The sequence below is a fragment of the Bactrocera neohumeralis genome, chromosome 5 (assembly GCF_024586455.1).
Source record: "Bactrocera neohumeralis isolate Rockhampton chromosome 5, APGP_CSIRO_Bneo_wtdbg2-racon-allhic-juicebox.fasta_v2, whole genome shotgun sequence".
Lineage (NCBI taxonomy): Eukaryota > Metazoa > Arthropoda > Insecta > Diptera > Tephritidae > Bactrocera > Bactrocera neohumeralis.
The window spans coordinates 20,115,349-20,137,383 of record NC_065922.1 but is presented as its reverse complement, the minus strand read 5'-3'; the positions used below and the strand labels follow the sequence as shown (position 1 = coordinate 20,137,383).

The window sequence follows — 22,035 nt, the reverse complement described above, 5'->3', positions numbered from 1 at the left end:
GAAACTAAAATGCTACTACTTTCAAGCAACCAACTCAGTTCATTTAATACAGTGAGTTCGAATAGATCGTCATGAGTTTAGTAGGCAGAGTTGTAATTGTAACTGGAGCAAGTTCGGGCATCGGTGCTGCAACGGCAGAGTCTTTTGCCAAAGAGAGTTCCAAAGTGGTGCTCGTAGGACGAAATTTAGCAAATTTAAAAACTACCGAAGTTGCTTGCAAAGCTGCCAACAGCAAAGCCGAGTTGCTCTCCATCATTGCTGATGTCACAGTTGATGCGGAGCGCATTATAAACTCGACAATTGAAAAATTCGGACAGTTGGATGTATTGGTGAATAATGCTGGTGTTGGTGAAAGGGGTTCAATCTTAGATATTGATGTCGATCAATTTGATCGCCTTTTAAATATAAATTTGCGTTCGGTCTTCCTTCTAACTAAGTTCGCCGCACCACATCTCGTGAAGACCCAAGGTAATATCGTGAATGTCTCCAGCGTCGCAGGAATGCGTGTATTTGCAGGTAGTGCGGTCTACTGCACTTCCAAAGCTGCCGTGGATCAATTCACCAGATGTATCGCCTTGGATTTGGCACCGAAGAATGTGCGTGTCAACGCTGTCAATCCCGGCGTAATTATTACAGATATTCATAGGCGCTCAGGCTTGTCGGAAACAGAATATGCTAAATTTTTGGAGCATTCAAAGTCCACACATGCCTTGGGTCGCGTCGGCTATGCAAAGGAGGTTGCTGATGCCATTATTTTCCTTGCTAGTGACAGCGCAAGCTTTATAACGGGCGCTACTCTGCCGATCGATGGTGGCAAACACGCAATGTGTCCACGTTAATCGAAATTAAATGTTATTTATGACAATTAATAAATGTGGAAATGTTGTATTTCTAATTATTTTTAATCGTGTTTATATTCGTCAGCTGTTGGGTTAAACGTGTTGACATTTTTATACACTTGCAACATGTTGAACATAATAGAATAATATGTAAAAAATTGTTATTTCCGATTTTTTTTGTTTTAAAAAGCTTCAATTCTTTTATAATGAAAAATTTTTGATTTTCATCAAACAGAGCCGACAACAATTTGGGTGTACCGTACGTGTAGCCGACGACACCAACACACATAATGTGTTTGATGCAATTATTTGATCGTCTCCATGGCATTTATAGGTACTATAGGGGTGCTATAGTTTTGCTTAATGCTGTATGCATATAGTAAAAGATCCGGTCACGCGTTGTTGTTGCTAACCTTTTGAAGGGTAACGTAGTAAGACAACACCATAGAAACGTTTATCGTTGCCGTCCAAACCATGCATTGTTCTGTGCAAGGCTTTCTAGGAAATTTTCAAACCCTGAACAGAGTGTATTAAGTTTGTAACGAAGTTTGTAACACTCAGAAGGAAGCGTCTCAGGCCCTATAAAGTATATATCGCTAAACCTAAAATTTGCAAAATCTTGAAGGGTAACCATTCGTATATAATTTTGGGCAACTTTTTCAGCATTTCGAATAGCAACACCAAGAAATAGTTTATTTTGACTTGAAACAAAAAATAGTCGTTAAATCGCATGATCTTGGTGGCCAACTTACGGGTCCATTTCTTGAGATGAATTGTTCTCCGAAGTAGCGCCATCTTGTTGAAACCACATGTCAACCACGTTCAGTTCTTCCATTTTTGGCAACAAAAAGTTTGTTAGCACCAAGATCTTTGCGTAAAATCTTCCATGTGGTCGAATGTGCAAGGCGACGAATCGACATTCACGGTCTTCAGAAAGATATTCTCTTCTGTACACTGTAATTCGTGTGGTTGGTTTAATGTCCAATAAAGTAAACAGTGCGAAACTTGGTCACAATCGCATTAATTACTTGGTCGATTATGTAGACCATTAATCGGACGTAAAGCGCGAAACACATTTCGAACCGAACACTGATTTTGGTAATAAAATTCAATGATTTGCAAGCGTTGCTCGTTAGTAAGTCTATTCATGATGAAATGTCAAAGCATACTGAGCATCTCTCTCTTTGACACCATGTCTGAAATCCCACGTGATCTGTCAAATACTAATGCATGAAAATCCTAACCTCAAAAAAATCACCCGATATATAAATGATCAGTACGTTGAACTAAGTCGATTTAGTTATGTTCGTCTGTCTGTCTGTCTGTCCGTCTGTATATACATATACGAACTAGTCCCTCAGTTTTTAAGATATCGTTTTGAAATTTTGTAAACGTTATTTTCTCTTCAAGAAGCTGCTCATTTATAACAACATATAGCTGCTATACAAACTGATCGATCGGAATCTAGTGCTTGCATGGGAAACTTCCTCATTTGACGATATATCTTCACGAAATTTGGTATGAGTTATTGTTCATAGAAATAATGTAATATCGTGAGAAATTGTTTAGATCGGCTCACTATAGCATATAACTTCCATACAAACCGAACGATCGGAATCAAGGGCTTGTATGAGAAACTTTCGCATTTTACGTGATATCTTCACGAAATTTGACATGGATTACTGCTTAAGGTAATAACACAATCTCTGACAAAATTGTTCAGATCAGATTACTGTAGCATATAGCTTCCATGCAAACTGGACACATAGTTACTAAAATAAGTGCACCTGTGAAGGGTATATTAGTTCCGGTGCAGCCAAAGTTAAAGTTTTTACACATTTTTGAATATATCCTAATAGTAGGATTTTTAACACGCACGAAAGTGTACGACAGGGAATGTTTCGCATTCTACTTTGTAGTACATGTTCGTGTGACATTACTTGAAAGTTTTTATGTTTTCAGCGTATACTGATACATATTTGCGGAAAAATTTGGTTCGCGGAATGAGCGAATGTTTATGCTCTTATGGGTAGCTCTTCCTTATAAACAATGTAGGCATTTACTATTGAAAAGTAAATGAAGTAAAAGTTCAATTCCCAATTTTCTATACCATTTCGAACCTTTGCGAGGGTATTAGCATATGACGGCATTTAGTCGGATAGATCAATGCCCGATTTTCCTTATTATAGTATTATTATACAGCCAACGGTTTTTCCTTGGCTCGTCTTGTAGATCTCGATCGTCGACTAGTTGATGGCACGTTGGTCTTTCCACTTTAACACAACTATACCATTCCCTTCTTCTCTGGCCACTATTCCGCCCGTTTTTATTGTAGCAGTCATTACTTCCTTTGGGAAATATTTCTTGTTTGCACGAAGAGTGCCGACAATATGCCTTCTTTGATTTAGTATTGAGCGAGCCAGTTCATAGCTGATGCAAGTGTTGTCTACATATAATGTTATGTATAATCTTCGACCTTCTACTTTCAATTTAGCGCTTAGATCTTCGCATATATTTTTGGCTAAACCGATTTCTCTCAATCCAGTTGATGACTTGCCAGAATATATTTTTATTCACCAGGTAAATCCTTCAGTGGAACAAAGTTTAAAAAGCTTTACACCATAGGGATGAGCCTTGTTTGGAATAATTGTCGGAAATTTATTCTGCCCCTCCATGGAATAAGTATCCGCACGATTACTATATTTTCACCTTGTGCGTAAACTCTTTGAAATCGCTTTTGGAGCATGTCCAATAGGGGTTGTATTTTACCAAGTCGATCGCCTGACAAAATGGAATTATTGTCTGAGAAGTGCATGATACTGAGCAACAATTGAAAACGATTTCGCGACATTGTTTTTCCCACAATTGAAAAGTTGTGCAACAAGACCAATAAACTCTGTTAGATCCGTCTCTAACCAAACCCATCCACAAAAAGAGTCGGTCTTCTTCATTTCTAAGTTTGTTGTCGGTACCCATTTTTTTCGCGAAGATCTGGTTAAGGTGGATTGATTTAAAAATTCTACTTATTTGCTTCTGCGACAATTAAATTAATAAATTCGTTGTCTACAAATAGAAGAAATGCCTCCAAACAAGAAACATCTGTTTTAATATTTTGTTGAAGGCCTGATCTGCCGAAGTAAGTGAATGCCTTCTGGCGCGACGTAAATTCAGTCCAACTGACGTCCGTTTCTGAAAGTTCTGCTGTGGTTCATAAACTTGCAGTTGCGTGGTTTTTGTCCCAAACTTCCTCATCGTCATGTCCAATATGAATATCAAAATCAGTGGAGTCAATATCCGAATCATGTGGCAACCAATTCTCATCAACCATTGAAAGCGAGTGATAAGCTACAAATTCTTACAAATCAATCTAAGGATTAAAATAAAAAAGTAAAACAAAAATAAAATCAAAGTAAAACAAATAAACACAAAGTAAACAAAGAAATAGCAAAAAACCGCGTCGCTCATTTTCGTACGATTTTTACGATTCCCTTGTCGTCATTTGACATGAATTATTATCATTATCAATAATCACTGATACAAAATTTTTCTGATTGGACCATTATAACATATGGCTGTCATACAAACTGACATATCAAAATCAAATTCTTGTATTGAAACATTTTTTGTGTAGGGTATTATAGCCTCAGTGCAACCGAAATTTACATTTTTTCTTGTTTTTATTTTGTTAGGGAGTTTATCGCGGACAACGTAGGAGGCACGCAGTTTTTACAAACACAGTAAAAAGTAAAAACATTTTAGTTGGAAAGTACCATAAGACACTCGAGTTCATATCGACAGCTAAAATACAAAACAACATATCAACAAAACATCCAAAATTGAATTTTTTTGTTTGATTAATTGCGTCACACTCTCTCATTATCTTATCCAATAATATTTGTATCTACATATTTATATGGCAATGATTTTGTGTTATCGGTGAAGGTGACATACGAAACTAAAATGCTCTTACTTCTAAGTCAATCAACTCAGTTTGTTTAGAACAGTGAATCCGAACAGGCCGCCATGAGTTTAGTTGGTAAAGTTGTGATTGTAACCGGAGCAAGTTCAGGCATCGGTGCCGCCGCAGCGCTAGCCTTTGCCCAGCAGGGTTCCAAAGTAGTGCTCACAGGACGAAATGAAGCAAATCTGAAGGCTACCGAAGCGACTTGTAAGGCTGCCAACAGCCAAGCTGAGCTGCTCTCCATCGTTGCTGACGTCACAGTTGATGCGGAACGCATTATAAACTCGACAATTGAAAAATTCGGACGGTTGGATGTGTTGGTGAATAATGCCGGTGTAGATGCAAACGGTTCAATACTAGAAATTGACGTCGAACAATTTGATAAAATTTTCAATACAAATGTTCGAGCAGTCTTCCTTTTAACGAAATATGCCGCACCACATCTTGTGAAGACCCAAGGAAATATCGTAAATATTTCCAGTGTCGCAGGATTGCGTTCACTTGCAAGTAAATCAGTATACTGCACCTCTAAAGCGGCACTGGATCAATTCACCAGATGTATCGCCTTGGATTTGGCACCGATGAATGTGCGTGTCAACGCTATCAATCCCGGTGTAGTCGTTACAGATATTCATAAGCGTTTAGGCATGTCGGATGAGCAATATGCTACATTTTTGGAGCATTGTAAGACTACACATCCAATCGGTCGCGTCGGCGATGCAAAGGAAGTGGCCGATGCCATTATTTTCTTAGCCAGTGACAGTTCGAGTTTTATAACGGGCGCAAATCTGTCGGTCGATGGTGGTAGACGATTACTGTGTCCGCGTTGATTTACAACTTAAATGTTATTTATACATATAAACAAATTTAATAAAAAATTAATGAAAGTGAAAATCCACTTTGGCTGGTTATATCATATAGTATGTCTCTCACACTCTGTACTTTCACTACTAACTTCTGTTCCATACTTTTTACTCATGTCGTTTTGAAAGACTACCGAACGGCTGTATGTCTGTTCATAGGTTACAACCTGCGACTATAATACAGAAGTCTTCCATGAGAGAGACGCTGGAATACCTCCTATACCTATATCCAGTCCTAACAAGGATTCGCCTTAAGTATCTATGAACTTCGGCATTCAAGAGACTAGGCGAAGCATCAAACACGTTGACGGCCTTTATGGCGAATACTTAACCTCAAACTAAACTAAAACACCATCTAGCATTACTAATGACCACTAGGTCTATGTATGACGGGACAGCCGGTCAGTATAATCTAAGATCCTTAAAAGAATTTTCAGCTTTGAACTAAATTACATGTATCCAATGTTAGACGTTCATCTAACTTTCCTAATATGTAAGAATATCGATCAATATAGACGTTACAAAGCCAACCGATGTTTGAAATTCTTTTATTGAGTATTTTGCCAGATTTTCGGTAAAAATTCAGCCAGGGGTATTGGAGTTCGCGTGATCGGTATTTGGGACTTGAAAGTTTTGTCCGACTTCAACCATTTTTGGGTAAGAGAAGGCTTATCTCATAGGCACCAAATGTACCAAGTTGTGTGCTGATGTCTTTATTGGTGCTGTATTTGGTAGTTCGATTATTAGACATGAAATATCATTCATGGTGAATTAAATTTAAATTGCAAGTATTTTTAAAATCTACCACCTTTTCTCATTCTTAAATGTGCACTGTTATTTTCGCGAATATACCTATATTTATATAGATTATTGGCCAAAAGTAAAGCAACCTCTAACTAGTAGTATAATAAGTTTTTCCGAGATCTACTGCACGGAACTAGATATCACTCGACCCATCAAGCTGTCGGAATACTGCAGTATCTTCCAGGCAGAAGACTGAGATCAGGAAAATACCTGCCAATATACCTGTCGATGAATGGAAACATGCGCTTTGTCCACGCTAACGGTATATTTGATAAATAAGTATGCAAGTATTAAGTGCGTTTCTTAAGTCATATTTATAATAAAGATAATGTGTATATACTCACATATGTAGATAATATACGTATATTCTAAGGCTTAACATATTTCAGTAATAAAATATAAATACAGTTGAGTCTTAAACTATCGTAAGACACTCAAGCATATTCTCTCTGGTAGATAGTAGGTGCAATAGAAAACTAGAAAGCTACTACTTACAAGCAACCAACTCAGTTCATTTAATACAGTGAGTTCGAATAGATCACCATGAGTTTAGCTGGAAAAGTTGTAATTGTAACCGGAGCTAGTTCGGGCATCGGCGCTGCGGCCGCGGAAGCTTTTGCCAAAGAGGGTTCCAAGGTGGTGCTCGTAGGACGAAATTTAGCAAATTTAAAAGCTACCGAAGTTGCTTGCAAAGCTGCCAACAGCAGAGCCGAACTGCTCTCCATCATTGCTGATGTCACAGTTGATGCGGAGCGCATTATAAGCTCGACAATTGAAAAATTCGGACAGTTGGATGTATTGGTGAATAATGCCGGTGTGGGTGAAAGAGCTTCAATCTTAGATATTGAAGTCGAGCAGTTTGATCGCCTTATAAATATTAACTTGCGTTCGGTCTTCCTTCTAACTAAGTTCGCCGCACCACATCTCGTGAAGACCCAAGGTAATATCGTGAATGTCTCCAACGTCGCAGGAATGCGTGTATTTGAATAAATATATGCTAAATTTTTGGAGCATTCAAAGTCCACACATGCCTTGGGTCGCGTCGGCTATGCAAAGGAGGTTGCTGATGCCATTATTTTCCTTGCTAGTGACAGCGCAAGCTTTATAACGGGCGCAACTCTGCCGATCGATGGTGGCAAGCACGCAATGTGTCCACGTTAATCGAAATTAAATGTTATTTATGACAAATAATAATAATAAAAGTGAAAATGTTGCATTTCTTTTTGAATTAATTTTCAGTTTATAGTTTATATCGTCACCTAAAATGCAAAAAACGTGTTGACATTTTTATAAAATTGCATGTGTTGTGAATGATAATAGAAATAAAATGTAAAAAATTGTTATTTTAAATTTTACAACTGTTTCAAAATGAGCGCAACCTTGTTATATATGAAAAATTTTTGAACTTTTCATCAATCAATAGGATAACAATTTGGATTTTTTTGACGTACGCTATTTCGCATTTTAGACGATAACTGTATAAATGTGTTTATTCGCAATTGTTGGAATCGTCTGACATGAAGAATATATAAGTGTATACGTACTAGGGCGTTGCTATAGTTTTGCCCAATACTGTATGCATATACTAAAAGATCCGACACGCGTTGTTATTGCTAGCCTTTTGAAGGGTAACATAGTAAGAAAACACCACCGAAAAGTTTATCGTAGCCGTCCAAATCTTGCATTGTTCTCTGCAATGCCTTCGAGGGAATTTTTGTGTAATACTTCTATAGCCTGAAAATCATACATTAATTTTTTAACACCCCGTAGGAATCTTCGGAGATCTTATAAAAAATATATATGTTATATGTATATGATCAGCATGATGAGCTGGGTTGATTTAGCCATGTTCGTTTGTCGTTCCGTCTGTATGTATGTAAGTGAATTAGGTTCTCAGTTTTTGAAATATCAATCTGAAATTGTGCACACTACCTTCTGTCAGAACTGGAAAAATCGGATAACTAGAGCATATATGTAGTTGTGATATAAATTGATCGCTGAAAATACAGCCCTTGTATGGAAAACCCATATATGTATGTATAATGAGATATCTTAACGAAATTTGGCACGAATTATTATCCATGGCAACGGTACAATTTCCGATAAAATTTTTTAGATTGAACCATTATAACCTATTGCTATCATACAAACTGACATATCAAAATCAATATCTTGTGCTGAAATTTTTTTTGCAAAGGGTATTATAGCCTCAGTGCAACCGAAATTACTATTTTTTCTTATTTTTATTTTGTTGGGAAATTTATTGCGGTCAATCTAGGTGGCACGCAGTTTTTAAAAACACAGTGAAAAGTAAAAACAAGATACTCGAGTTCATATCGACAGCTAAAATACAAAACAACATATAAAATTGATTTTTTTATTGATTATAATTAGTTGCAACATATTACATACAAATACATACTATATGTATAAAATTTTAAGTTTCGGGTAACATATGTATGTATACATATAACCAAGTTATAACCAATCCTCAAGTTTTCATTCAATATGACTTAGCTCTATTTTATATTTTTTTTCACTCTTCTGTGAACTTATGAAGAGTGATGATACGTTATTTTGAATTTTAGTTGACAATCGATAATCTCTCATTATCTTATCCAATAATATTTATATTTATATATAAATTTAAGTCAATTGATATTGAGTTATTGGCGAAGGTCACATTGGAAACTAAAATGCTCTTACTTATAAGTCAATCAACTCAGTTCTTTTAGCACAGTAAGTTCGAATCGATCGCCATGAGTTTAGCTGGTAAAGTTGTGATTGTAACCGGCGCAAGTTCGGGCATCGGTGCCGCCGCAGCGCTGGCCTTTGCGCAGCAGGGCTCCAAAGTAGTGCTCGTAGGACGAAATGAAGCAAATCTGAAGGCTACCGAAGCGGCCTGCAAAGCTGCCAACAGCAAAACCGAGCTGCTCTCCATCGTTGCTGATGTCACAGTTGATGCGGAGCGCATTATAAACTCGACAATTGAAAAATTCGGACAGTTGGATGTGTTGGTGAATAATGCCGGTGTGGAAGCAAACGGCTCAATCTTGGAAATTGATGTCGAACAATTTGATAGAGTTTTCGCTACCAATTTGCGAGCGGTCTTCCTGTTAACGAAATATGCCGCACCACATCTTGTGAAGACCCAAGGAAATATCGTGAATATTTCCAGTGTCGCAGGATTGCGTTCACTTGCAAGTAAATCAGTATACTGTACCTCCAAAGCGGCACTGGATCAATTCACCAGATGTATCGCCTTGGATTTGGCACCGATGAATGTGCGTGTCAACGCTATCAATCCCGGCGTAATTGTTACAGATATTCAAAAGAATTTAGGTGTGTCGGAGGAGCAATATGCTAAATTTTTGGAGCATTGTAAGACTACACATCCAATCGGTCGCGTCGGCGATGCAAAGGAAGTGGCCGATGCCATTATTTTCTTAGCCAGTGACAGTTCGAGCTTCATAACGGGCGCAAATCTGTCGGTCGATGGTGGTAGACGATTACTGTGTCCGCGTTAATTTAAAATTTAAATATTATATATATAAAAAAAATTTATAAAAAAAATTAATGTGTTGTTTTGAATTGAAGTGATATCAGTTTCTATAATTTCACTACTAACTTCTGACTGTAAATATTATTTGATAGATATTATTTCAAACGATCCCTTAAAATTTTAAATTTTCCACTTAAAAGATATATTAAATTATGTTTCTTCTAAAAGAAGAGGTACATGCAGGATCGCGAAGATCATGTGCAAACTCGCAAAACTCGCATGCTTTCTGCTCATGTCGTTTTGAAAGGACTACCGAACGACTGTTGACATGTTGACATATCACAACCTACTGGCATCACCTGCGAGCCGGATGGGCATATGTAATGACGATAATGCAGAAAGCGCAGAGAAGTTGGCATGTGAGATCCGCTGGAATGCCTCCTATGCGTATGTCCAGCACTATCTAGAACTCGCCTTAAGTACAACTCATCGTTCCATCGCCTGGGGTGTTCGCTATTGTGGAAAAAGGACCATAAATCTTCCGCAGAACCTTTCTCTCGAAAATTCGTAAAGTCTACTCATTAGATGTTGTCATCGTCCTTGCCTCTGCACCATATAACAGGACGGTGATGATAAGTGACTTGTAGAATTTAGATTTCTAGAATTTAGGCAAGAGTTATTCTACGTTGGATTTCGAGGCTGACGTTGTTATTGGTGTTATTACTAGCCGCAAGATATACGAATTTATCTACGACTTTGAAGTTATGACTGTCAAGAGTGATGTGGGATGACTGTTTGTTTGATGAAAGGAGATACTTCGTCTTGCCCTCGTTTACTACCAAACCCATTTGCTTAGCTTCTTTGTCCAACCTGGAAAAAGCAGAACCATCTAAATATAATATATAATATCGATATCATCGGCGTATGCCAGCAGTTGTACACTCTTTTAAAAGATTGTAGCCACCCTGTTCAGCTCTGCAGCTCGAATTAGCTCGGAGAGATCCTTTCCGATTCTGAAAGAACATTTAGTATTGCTCATTGTCGGTTTACACAGCCGGGGAGAAAAAGTTCAGACATAGCGGCATAAAAGCAGTTTTTTTCCTGCTGTCAGAAGCAGTTTTGAAATCGACGAAGAGTTGCTGTGTGTCGATTCTCTTTTCACGGGTCTTTTCCAAGATTTGGCGCAGGGTGAATATCTGGTCGGTTGTTGATTTGCCAGGTCTAAGGCCACACTGATAAGGTCCAATCAGTTTGTTGACGGTGGGCTTTAATCTTTCACTCAATACGTTTAACTTCTTCTTGGTCGGGCAATTTAATAGAACCTTATATGCGATATTGAGGTGGCATATCCCACTGTAGTTGGCGCAGATTGTGGTATCTTCCGTTTTGTAGATTGGGCAAAGCACACTGAAATTTCAATCGTTGGGCATGCTTTCGTTCGACCATATTTTACAAAGAAGCTGATGTATGCTCCTTATTCTTCACCGTCGTATTTCAATAGCTCGGCCAGCAATCCATCGGCCACCGCTGCTTTGTTGTTCTTCAGACGGGTAATTGCTATTCGAACTTCTTCATGGTCGGGCAATGGAACGTCCGCGTCATCGTCATCGATTGGGGAATCGGGTTCACAATATCTTGGTGTTCCATTATTATATCTAATGCATCTAATTTTCCTTAAATGTATGTAAGAATTTTGACCAATATAGACTTTATAAAGCCAACCGACGTTTGAAATTCTTTTATTGAGTATTTACCAATATTTTCGGTAAAAATTCAACTACTTGTCTACGTATTCGGTATTTGTGACTTGAAAATTTATGGTCCGACTTCGACTTGTTGGGGCTTATTTGTATGCACCAATTTTACCAAGTTTTGTCCTGATGTCTTCAATGGAGCTCTATTTAGTATTTCGATTTCTGAGACGTGAAATTTTCATTCATATTGAATTTAAATTTCACTTATTTTTAAATTGTATAATATTGCACAGAGCTAGATATCGTTCGACCTTTCTAGCTGCAGGAATACAGCAGAAGTCTTTGAGATCAGGAAAGCTGCTGAAACAGCTAACAACCCAGCTAACGACATAAAGAAGATCTATATATACGTCGCTAGTCAACCGGCAATTAAAGCAATAATCTCACATCGCATTGTGTCAGAGAATGTCCTTAGAAGTAGGTAGAGGTTGCCAAAAAGCGGCTACATACATATATACAGGATTCCAACCCACAAGGCACGTTCACTTCAAAACGATTCACAATGAAATTTCCAAATGGACTGATAGACGGAACAGGGAGATATGGAATGGTTTATGAACATGTAGTATAACTCAGATCATGTGTAGGTGAACAGAATCAAAACACTCAAGCTTTCTACTTACACGGGCTCGAAAACACTGCAGCATCGTTGTTGGCATAATCACAAGACACAACTTATTGGAAATAGACATGCGAGAAACGCTACAAAACCTCCTCTATCCGACGCTATCTAGAACTTTGCTTCGATATCTAAGAGCTTCCCAGTTCAAGAGACTATATGAAGTATCAGATTCAGAATTAGATATTAGATTTTGCAAAAAGCGTTGACGTCCTTCTCGACTTAAACTTCAGTTAGTATTAATAATGAATCTCCATCTGGTATTATAAAAGACCTGTAGGTCTATGTATGTATAGCATAACAGCCAGCCAGTGTAATCTAACCTAACCTAAAACCTACAATAGCACATACTTGAATGAAGAAATTTTCATTTCAAATTAAAAATTAAATTCTACAAAGATACCAATCGAAAACTCTAAGATTAATTACAAACGCGCCTTGGTTCATAACATATAAAGTTATTCATTCAGACCTGAATATACCTTATTATTTGCTTATTATTTACTAAAATAGATTGCAAATCTAGGTGATTGCTTTAGTTTTGCCCAATACTGTATGCGTATTCTAAAAGACCCGGCCATGCTTCTCCGTTGCTAACCTTCTGAAGTATAGCACACGCGTTAAGTTTATCGCTGAGGTCCAAATCTTGCACGGTTCTCTGCTACGCTTCGAGGGAGAATTTGTGTGTTTTCAGCACTTCCGTCATTCCGATATTTTTTATTTTATTTAGGAGTTTATAGCGGACAAACAAGGTGACACGAAAGATAGATAAATATCTCTATCCATCCAAAGTACCAAGTAAAACATTTTAGTTTTAAAGTATCAAAGACACTCGAGTGTTCATAGCGTCAGCTGAAAAGCAAAACAACATATCAACAAAACATCCAAAATTGATTATTTATTAATTATGATTCAATACAGCATACAAATATGAACAAAATTTTAAGTTTCGGATATCACATATAGCCAAGTTATAACCAAAGTTTAGATTTGGTTTCAATGACTTTTTACTTCGTTTCTTCACTCTCCTGCGAACTTGTGAAAAGTGATGTTATGCTATTTTAAATTTTAGTTGACGATAGATACTCTCTCATTATCTTATCCAATAATATTTGTATTTAGTATATATTAAAAAGTCAATTCATATTGAGTTATTGGTGAAGGTGACATAGGAAACTAAAAAGCTCTCACTTATAAATCAATCAATTCAGTTCATTTAACACAGTGAGTTCGAATAGATCGTCATGAGTTTAGCTGGTAAAGTTGTGATTGTAACCGGCGCAAGTTCGGGCATCGGTGCTGCGACGGCGGAGGCTTTTGCCAAACAGGGTTCCAAAGTGGTGCTCGTAGGACGAAATGAAGCAAATCTCAAGGCTACTGAAGCGGCCTGTAAAGCTGCCAACAGCAAAGCCGAGCTGTTCTCCATCATTGCTGATGTCACAGTTGATGCGGAGCGCATAGTAAACTCGACAATTGACAAGTTCGGACAGTTGGATGTGTTGGTGAATAATGCCGGTGTGGATGGAAAGGGTTCAATACTGGATGTTGGCGTCGAACAATTTGATAGAATTTTCAATACAAATGTGCGTGCCGTCTTCCTTTTAACTAAATATGCCGCACCACATCTCGTGAAGACCCAAGGAAATATTGTGAATATTTCCAGCGTTACAGGATTGCGCTCATTTGCAAATGGCTCGGTCTATTGCACTTCCAAAGCTGCCGTGGATCAATTCACCAGATGTATCGCCTTGGACTTGGCACCAATGAATGTGCGTGTCAACGCAGTCAATCCCGGCGTTGTTATTACAGATATTCATAAGCGTTTGGGCATGTCGGAGGAGCAATATGCTAAATTTTTGGAACATTCGAAGTCCACACATGCGCTGGGTCGCGTCGGCGATGCAAAGGAAGTGGCCGATGCCATTATTTTCTTGTCCAGTGACAAATCGAGCTTTATAACGGGCGCAAATCTGCCGATCGATGGCGGTAGACAATTAATGTGTCCGCGTTAATTGACAATTTAAATGTTATTTATGAAAAAATAGTAATAATAAATTAATATTTGTGTGTGACTGATTTTTATTCAGATTGCAATTCTCCAAGTGTTTGGTCAGATTTTGGTAATGACGTCTACTTGTTACTTTCACTTTAGTAAATCATCTCCAAGCAATCACTTCTGCCAGCGTTTTTTTTCCAATCCTCAAAGCAGTTTTTGGTGATCTTCTTTATCTCCTCCTTTTTAGCTTTTCAATCGTGGCATCCCGACGTCCTTTCAATGACCTCTTAAGTTTTTGAGAACAAAAAAGTCACAGCGGATCAAGTCTGAAGAACACGGTAGCTGCGGCACCATTAATGTGAGTGTGAACAGGACGTTATCAAAAAAAAGCCAAAGGTTCTTCTACAAATCTGAGCGTTTCTGGCGAATTGCATTAGCGCAAATTGCGCAGAACTTGCAGATAATATTCTTTATTGGCCTTACGATCATTTGGCAAGAACTAACCTTTTTCGGTCTTGGCTCAAGTGGCAGCTTCCATGGGGATCACTGATCTTTGCTTTTCAAGTCATAAGTCAAGTCAATTATCAAATCGTAGAGAAAAATCTAGACCGATGTTAGTATACTATATTTCAGCGCTGGACCACACTATATTTAGGAAACATTTCCTATATTTGTGCAAAATTTGTTTCGATATCGGATCACTGTCAATTGTACTTCGGAGTGAAATGATGAAGCCATATTTCACTCATTATCACATATTGGCGAAAAACTCGGGTTTATTACGCTTGAACATCTCCAAACCCATGCTTTCGCTTCACTGGATTTTTTCCTCCAAAAAGCAATATTTTACCAACACGCGGAATTCCTTTTTATCCATTTTTTCACAATTGGCGTATAAAGAGGAGCCTAAGATCAACTTTTAACAGTTTACGATAGCTCGGCCCACAGTTTTGACCACTAAATCAAAGTAGAGGACCACGATGAAGATGAATTGGCGAACTCGAGGTTGATATGAAGCAGTTTGAGATTTATTACGCTTGAACATCTCCAAACCCATGCTTTCGCTTCACTGGATTTTTTCCTCCAAAAAGCAATATTTTATCAACACGCGGAATTCCAAGAGAAGCCACTTGTCGAACAGTCAGAGATTTTACTGACAGGATAAAGATCATTTTTGCTTAAGAAAAGTGAAAGCTCGATTGGTTCCAAAATCACTCAATTTTTTTTTATGACCAGAAACAGACGGCCAATCCGCCGAATATCGTGGCAAAGGTAAGCCGAAGCCGAAAAAGCCATGTCAAAAAACAAAGTTATGATGTGGTGAACTCCGAATTCCTTCCGACCGGCCTAAGTGTCAACAAGGAAACTATTTGTAAAAATAGGCCGGAATTATGTGCAGAAAACTCTTAGTTTTGGACCACGATAATGCAATGTCAGATACTGCATTAATTCTTCGAGAGTTTTCGCCACATTTTGTACCAATATCGTGTCGCAACTATCGTCTCACTTAGCTCCGTGTGACTTCCGAAAACTCAGCAAACTCAAACGACCGCTCCAGGGAAATCGTTTTGAGTCAATTGAAGACATTAATCATGAATCGCTACTTGCAATGAAAGCTGTTCCGGAAATTGACTTTAACAACTGTTTCGAAATTTGGAAAAACCGTTGGCATTAGTGTATTGTGGCCAAGGCCGTTCAACGCCGTTAGTTCGAATCGGTCGCAATGAGTTTAGCTGGTAAAGTTGTTATTGTAACCGGAGCAAGTTCCGGCATTGGTGCTGAGGCTTTTGCCAAACAAGGTTCCAAATTGCTGCTCACAGGACGAGACCAAGCAAATCTGAAGGCTACCGAAGAGGTCTGTAAAGCTGCCAACAGCAAAGCCGAGGTGCTTTCCATCATAGTTGATGTAACGGTTGATGCGGAGCACATTATAAACTCGGCAATTGAAAAATTTGGACAGTTGGATGTGTTGGTGAATAGTGCCGGTTTTGGTGAAGTGGGTTCAATACTGGATGACGATATTGAGGTCGGTCAATATGATAGAATTTTTGATACCAATGTGCGAGCGGTCTTCCTTTTAAGGAAATATGCCGCACCGCATCTCGTGAAGACCCAAGGTAATATCGTGAATGTCTCCAGCGTCGCAGGATTGCGTTCGTTCCCTACTTCTTCGGTCTATTGCACCTCCAAAGCAGCACTGGATCAATTCACCAGATGTATCGTCTTGGATTTGGCCCCCAAAAATGTGCGTGTGAATGCCATAAATCCCGGTGTGATTGTGACAGAATTCCATAGACGTTTAGGAATGGCGGAAGCAGATTATGCTAAATATTTGGAGCACTCGAAGTCTACGCATGCATTGGGTCGCGTCGGCCAACCCAAAGCAGTGGCTGATGCCATTATTTTCTTAGCCAGTGACAGTACGAGCTTTAGAACGGGCGCAACTTTGCCGGTTGATGGTGGCAGGCATGTCATGTGCCCGCGTTGGTATTCCATAGAACAAATACATAAACACTCGTATATAAGAATAAAAAATATGTTTTAAAATAATTATGTGACTTTTGATTTTACTCAATTGATACCTGTTAAGCAAGCACGCCTAATAAAGATATACTCTTGGCGTGGGGTTGACTTTCTGCCACCTGTTGGTTTAAAAAGAAGATTACTCAAACAAAAACTCATCGCTCACAATCTGATACCAAATGTAAACAATTATTTGTATGTAAGTATATGTATGTATACATTTGTTCAAGCTTTTCGGTGAAATTATCAACACACACGCTTTAACATCGTTCTCTCGCTCTGAGAGCCATCTAACTTGTAGTTTTAATAGAGAACTGCACGTAAGAGTTTTGTGTATGTTTTTCGATTTTCGATTGTTTTCTTATATTTGTACTCATATCCGTTACTTATGCTGACGAGGTTGGTCATTTTTGAATTTTTAGTTAATTTTTGACAGCTCTTTTGCTTGGGAGCGTATTGGTCTTCGATTATGGTACCAAAACCAGCATAGCGTTGATCTTGCTAAGATATGTTGAACTCAGTTCACGCTGATCCAAAACTGCTCTAGAAAATCTTAATTGGTGACGTATCATGGTTTTATGGTTATGACATGGAAATCAAAGCTGAATCGTCCCATTAGAAGCTGCCGCTTGAACCAGGTCGAATGTGAAGATTTTGCTAACAGGTTTCTGCGATTGCAGAGGCGTCGTTCAACATGAGTTGTTGCTAAAAGACCGTACTTTATGAACATAAATTGTTCAAGTCGAATGAAAACTTTTCAAGCCCATAGGGATCGAATATGTGAACCCCGGTACCTACAGTTGACTTTTGAAAGAAAATGTCGATCCATATGTGCAATATTTAATAGAAATTCAGAGATCATATTTTTCTTACATAGGTCAAAAATGGGTTGAACCGGGTTAAAACTTTCTTTAGCCCCCATATACCTATGTTATATAAAGGATTTCTAACTTCCGGGTGATTTTATGCCGCATACTTCAGCCAATATGTGAGTTAACTCAATGAAAATGAAGAAGCATGTTTTACTGATAATGTTGTATCTCACGCCTAAAATAGCTGAAATAGAGCGAAAACTTGACCTAGCCCCTTATAACAAACGTATAATATCCGATTGACCTTACTCCATATGTTTGGTGATGGTGCCTTAATGAACCTCAGAGAACATTTAATTAGTATGTGGTATAATAGTAGAAGGTAGTATTGACAAAAATAGATAAAATGGGATCGATATTACCCCCATCTCTCATATACAAATTTTCGTTTTTCTAACTAAACTTTTGTCGAATACATATATACATATGTCGATCAGTGCTTAGATGCTGATCCTCTGCTTAACGTTTTGCACCTTAGAGTATGTTAGGTCATTGAAATGGGCCTCATGTGTTAATAGTACACAAAATACAACCGGCTTTTCAGAAATTTTTGTTAACATGAAAGTCACTAAATAAGTTTCCTCAACAATTCAAAAGTCACATAATTATTTTAAAGCATATTTTAATTTACAATAACTATATAAATATGATTAGGTTTAAACAAACTAAATTACATTATTAAATCGGGCAAGTGGTGTGTTTGCCACCATCGATCAGAAGATTTGCGCCCGTTATAAAGCTCGAACTGTCACTGGCAAGGAAAATAATGACATCGGCCACCTCCTTGGGTTCGCCGGCGCGACCCAATGGATACATAGTCTTCGCATGCTCCACATGTTTAACATAATCTGCTTCCGATACGCCAAAACCTTGATAGAATTTTGTCACAATCATTCCAGGATTTACGCCGTTCACACGCACATTTTTCGGCGCCAAATCCAAGGCGATACATCTGGTGAATTGATCAAGTGCCGCTTTGGATGTGCAATAGGCCGAAAGACCAGCGTATGAACGCAATCCTGCGCCGCTGGAGACATTCACGATATTACCTTGGCTCTTCACGAGATGTGGTGCGGCGAATTTGGTCAGCAGGAAGATCGAACGCAAATTGGTATTCATTACACGGTCAAATTGATCGACTTCAATATCTAAGATTGAACCCCCTTCACCAAAACCAGCATTATTCACCAACACATCCAACTGTCCGAACTTGTCAATTGCTGTTTTGATAATCCTCTCGGCGTCTGTCGTTACATCAGCGGTAATGAGTAGTAGTTCCACTTTGCTGTTGGCTGCTTTACAGGCAACCTCAGTAGCCTTCAGATTTGCTTCATTTCGTCCTGTGAGCACCACTTTGGAACCCTGCTTGGCAAAGGCCTCAGCTGTGGCGGCACCAATACCGGAACTTGCGCCGGTTACAATAACAACTTTACCAGCTAAACTCATTGCGATCTATTCGAAGTCACTGCGTTGTAACAACTGAACTGCTGTGTCTAAATTGGCTTTTTATATACAAAGTGGCTTGCTATTTCACCACTAATAATCTAATAATTTTGAGCTCCTTGATAACATAAATATTGAGCGGGTGTGTAAAAGTGTCATACATTTTTTTCGCATACTACTAATATGTGCAGATGCTCGGCACAACTTGGAACTCTCTCATGCACTGGTGCTACTATTTTAGCTATTGCAGCTATTGTAAGACCAATACACTGCTTTACGGTGCAGTAGTATTGTGTAAAGGCATACGGAAATCTACCAACGCTGAGTAAAAAAACTCCAACGGCGTCTGGTACTAAACCTGCCACCTCTAGACCTTTTCGCTGAAAATTGCGCAAGCAAAATCGGCGGGACGAGTTGGGCAAACACCGAATATAAGATTCCACTTTTCTACTGGGAAAGAAGGTTCAAATTGAACATAGGAAAAGATGATTGGCGTAAAGTTATGTTAGCTAAAATACATCTATACGGATGGCACGAAAATGGACAATGGAGTTGGTGCGGGGATATACTGTCTGGAGTTAGGCATAAGGCAACCTTTTAAGTTACCGACCTTGCAGTATATTTCAACCTAAGGTCTTTGCTATTGCGAAAGCCGCGGATTGGCCTACAAGCAAGGTCCAGAGTCAACGTCTACCTCGACAACCAAGCAGCAATCAAGGTAGTAGCCTTATTTTAAAGAAATTAAGTGGATATTTCGCATGTATGTATATCGATCTGGACCGATAACCTTGGTCTTGCTTAAGAAGAATTAACAGAGCGTTTCATATGTTCTGCTACTCTACTCTGTTGCTAACATCTTTTTTGCTTTATTGGCGCTAACAGCAATGTAAGAATATCCAACATATTCCAGTGTGCGAGAGTTCAAAAGTTAACATTTTATATCGTTGCCAGATTAAACAAAATGTTAATTTACGCTCTCAACTTCTAATAACATGAGAGTTATACAAATTCTAATCTCTCGCTAATAGCCTCTTTTTTTGGCGACTAAAAAGTATAAATCAAGCGCGCAAAGTGTCAAATCGTTTAATGAGTAACTTCAAGTGGCAAAGCGTTCATCAGTTGATTTTAATAAGGCTATATTAGCAGTTTATAGACGAGAGTTGTTAGAGAAAAACTTTGATTTTTAATTTCACAATTTACTAAAACAAATATGTTGCTACGTGATTTTCCTGGATGTGAATATACTCGACAAAAGAGTGCAGCTGACCAAAAACTTGATACTCGTATATCTTATGATTGAGCAAAAAATATGGAATTGCATACCTACATACATACCTGTATTAGTGGTGAAATAGCAAGCCACTTTGAGTGTATATAAATAGCCGATTTGGATAGAGCACTCCAGTTGTTACAACGTCGTGAGTTTGATTAGATCGCAATGAGTTTAGCTGGTAAAGTTGTTATTGTAACTGGAGCGAGTTCCGGCATTGGTGCCGCCGCAGCTGTTGAATTTGCCAAGCTGGGTTCCAAAGTGGTGATCACAGGACGAAATGAAGCAAATCTAAAGTCTACTGAGGCGGCCTGTAAAGCAGCCAACAGCAAAGCGGAACTACTACTGATCACCGCTGATGTAACAACGGACGCCGAGAAGATTATCAAAACAACAATTGACAAGTTCGGACAGTTGGATGTGTTGGTGAATAATGCCGGTTTTGGTGAATTGGGTTCAATCTTGGATATTCAAGTCGATCAATTTGATCGTGTCATGAATACAAATTTGCGTTCGGTCTTCCTGCTCACCAAGTACGCAGCACCACATCTCGTGAAGAGCCAAGGTAATATCGTGAATGTCTCCAGCGTCGCAGGATTGCGTTCGTTCCCTAATTCTTCGGTCTATTGCACCTCCAAAGCAGCACTTGATCAATTCACCAGATGTATCGCCTTGGATCTGGCGCCGAATAATGTACGTGTGAATGCCGTAAATCCTGGTACGATTGTGACAGAATTCCATAAGCGTATGGGCTTGACGGAAACAGAATATGTTAAATTATTGGAGCATGCAAAATCTACGCATGCCTTGGGTCGCGTCGGCGTTGCAAAGGAAGTAGCTGATGCCATTATTTTCTTAGCCAGTGACAGTTCGAGTTTTATAACGGGCGCAACTCTGCCGATCGATGGTGGCAGACATGCCATGTGTCCGCGTTAATATTTTTTAGAATAGTTATATGTATATATGATAATAAAAAAAAATATGCTTTAAGATAACAATGTGACTTTGGATTTGCTGCAGAAACTATTTCACTGGAGTTTGACGTCGATCAATTTGATCGCATGTACTTTAAATAAGTGGCTTACATATGCATGTGCATTAGGGTGTTTCATTTAAATTTTTTTTATATTTCTTTTGCATCCGCAAACATTTTGTTCGTTTTTTGAAAAAAAAAAAACTTGATTTGCGCCCTTAATTTATTTGAAAAAATTTAGTGTACGGCTGGTTTTAAAACTTTCAAGGAAAATTTGTAGGAAATGAAATTTCGAACAAAAAAGTTTCACGCGCTCATGTCATAAAATTGCTTTGTTTCAGAGATATATGTACATGCATATATGCAATTTAATGAAAAAAATAAAAAATTAAATTTTTAGGGAAATTTGTTTATCTAAAACTTGATTCAATGACTTTATATAAATTTTTTTCAAGGCTGTAAAAATTATTATAAAATAAGAGCAACAATCTGTGTCTGTGTCTTTTATCACATTACAAAATTTTTCCATTGTCTTACATACGGCGCCCTCAGGTTAGTTACTTTCATTGCTCGAATTACTATTCTTTTTGACCTTGAAGGAGCTTTTTAATTAACG

General features: G+C 38.3%; 5 protein-coding genes across 10 annotated transcripts; 4 read left to right on the top strand and 1 right to left on the bottom strand.

Annotated features, from left to right (window-relative positions):
- Positions 1-56: 56 nt before the first annotated feature.
- Positions 57-21,444, top strand: LOC126758563 (uncharacterized oxidoreductase TM_0325-like). Of its 6 annotated transcripts, XM_050472886.1 has the most exons (4): positions 57-164; positions 7,104-7,316; positions 16,365-16,455; positions 21,012-21,444. In XM_050472886.1, the coding sequence occupies exons 1-4, from the start codon at positions 72-74 to the stop codon at positions 21,380-21,382; spliced, it is 768 nt and encodes a 255-aa protein (XP_050328843.1). In that variant the 5' UTR covers positions 57-71; the 3' UTR covers positions 21,383-21,444. The 6 variants fall into 6 exon arrangements, with proteins under 6 accessions (XP_050328843.1, XP_050328842.1, XP_050328844.1 ...); XM_050472885.1 differs by lacking the exon at positions 7,104-7,316 and having other exon boundaries at positions 57-377; XM_050472887.1 differs by lacking the exon at positions 7,104-7,316 and having other exon boundaries at positions 57-377; positions 16,365-16,522; positions 21,079-21,444.
- On the top strand, positions 4,439-5,684 carry LOC126758580 (uncharacterized oxidoreductase TM_0325-like). Its single transcript, XM_050472905.1, has one exon. The coding sequence runs from the start codon at positions 4,863-4,865 to the stop codon at positions 5,628-5,630; it is 768 nt and encodes a 255-aa protein (XP_050328862.1). The 5' UTR covers positions 4,439-4,862; the 3' UTR covers positions 5,631-5,684.
- LOC126758579 (uncharacterized oxidoreductase TM_0325-like) lies at positions 9,213-9,994 on the top strand. The gene has a single exon (XM_050472904.1). The coding sequence runs from the start codon at positions 9,227-9,229 to the stop codon at positions 9,992-9,994; it is 768 nt and encodes a 255-aa protein (XP_050328861.1). The 5' UTR covers positions 9,213-9,226.
- On the top strand, positions 13,566-14,401 carry LOC126758577 (uncharacterized oxidoreductase TM_0325-like). Its single transcript, XM_050472901.1, has one exon. The coding sequence runs from the start codon at positions 13,587-13,589 to the stop codon at positions 14,352-14,354; it is 768 nt and encodes a 255-aa protein (XP_050328858.1). The 5' UTR covers positions 13,566-13,586; the 3' UTR covers positions 14,355-14,401.
- LOC126758576 (3-oxoacyl-[acyl-carrier-protein] reductase FabG-like) lies at positions 18,339-19,227 on the bottom strand. The gene has a single exon (XM_050472900.1). The coding sequence runs from the start codon at positions 19,177-19,179 to the stop codon at positions 18,412-18,414; it is 768 nt and encodes a 255-aa protein (XP_050328857.1). The 5' UTR covers positions 19,180-19,227; the 3' UTR covers positions 18,339-18,411.
- Positions 21,445-22,035: the final 591 nt, after the last annotated feature.

Excerpts from the sequence above, each read along its gene's own strand:
- LOC126758563 (XM_050472886.1), top strand. The coding sequence starts at position 72 with ATGAGTTTAGTAGGCAGAGTTGTAATTGTAACTGGAGCAAGTTCGGGC. Across the intron at positions 165-7,103 it reads TTGCCAAAGAGAGTTCCAAA|GTGGTGCTCGTAGGACGAAA; the intron begins GTGGTGCTCGTA and ends GAGGGTTCCAAG. Across the intron at positions 7,317-16,364 it reads CTTCAATCTTAGATATTGAA|GTCGGTCAATATGATAGAAT; the intron begins GTCGAGCAGTTT and ends GACGATATTGAG.
- LOC126758580 (XM_050472905.1), top strand. The coding sequence starts at position 4,863 with ATGAGTTTAGTTGGTAAAGTTGTGATTGTAACCGGAGCAAGTTCAGGC.
- LOC126758579 (XM_050472904.1), top strand. The coding sequence starts at position 9,227 with ATGAGTTTAGCTGGTAAAGTTGTGATTGTAACCGGCGCAAGTTCGGGC.
- LOC126758577 (XM_050472901.1), top strand. The coding sequence starts at position 13,587 with ATGAGTTTAGCTGGTAAAGTTGTGATTGTAACCGGCGCAAGTTCGGGC.
- LOC126758576 (XM_050472900.1), bottom strand. The coding sequence starts at position 19,179 with ATGAGTTTAGCTGGTAAAGTTGTTATTGTAACCGGCGCAAGTTCCGGT.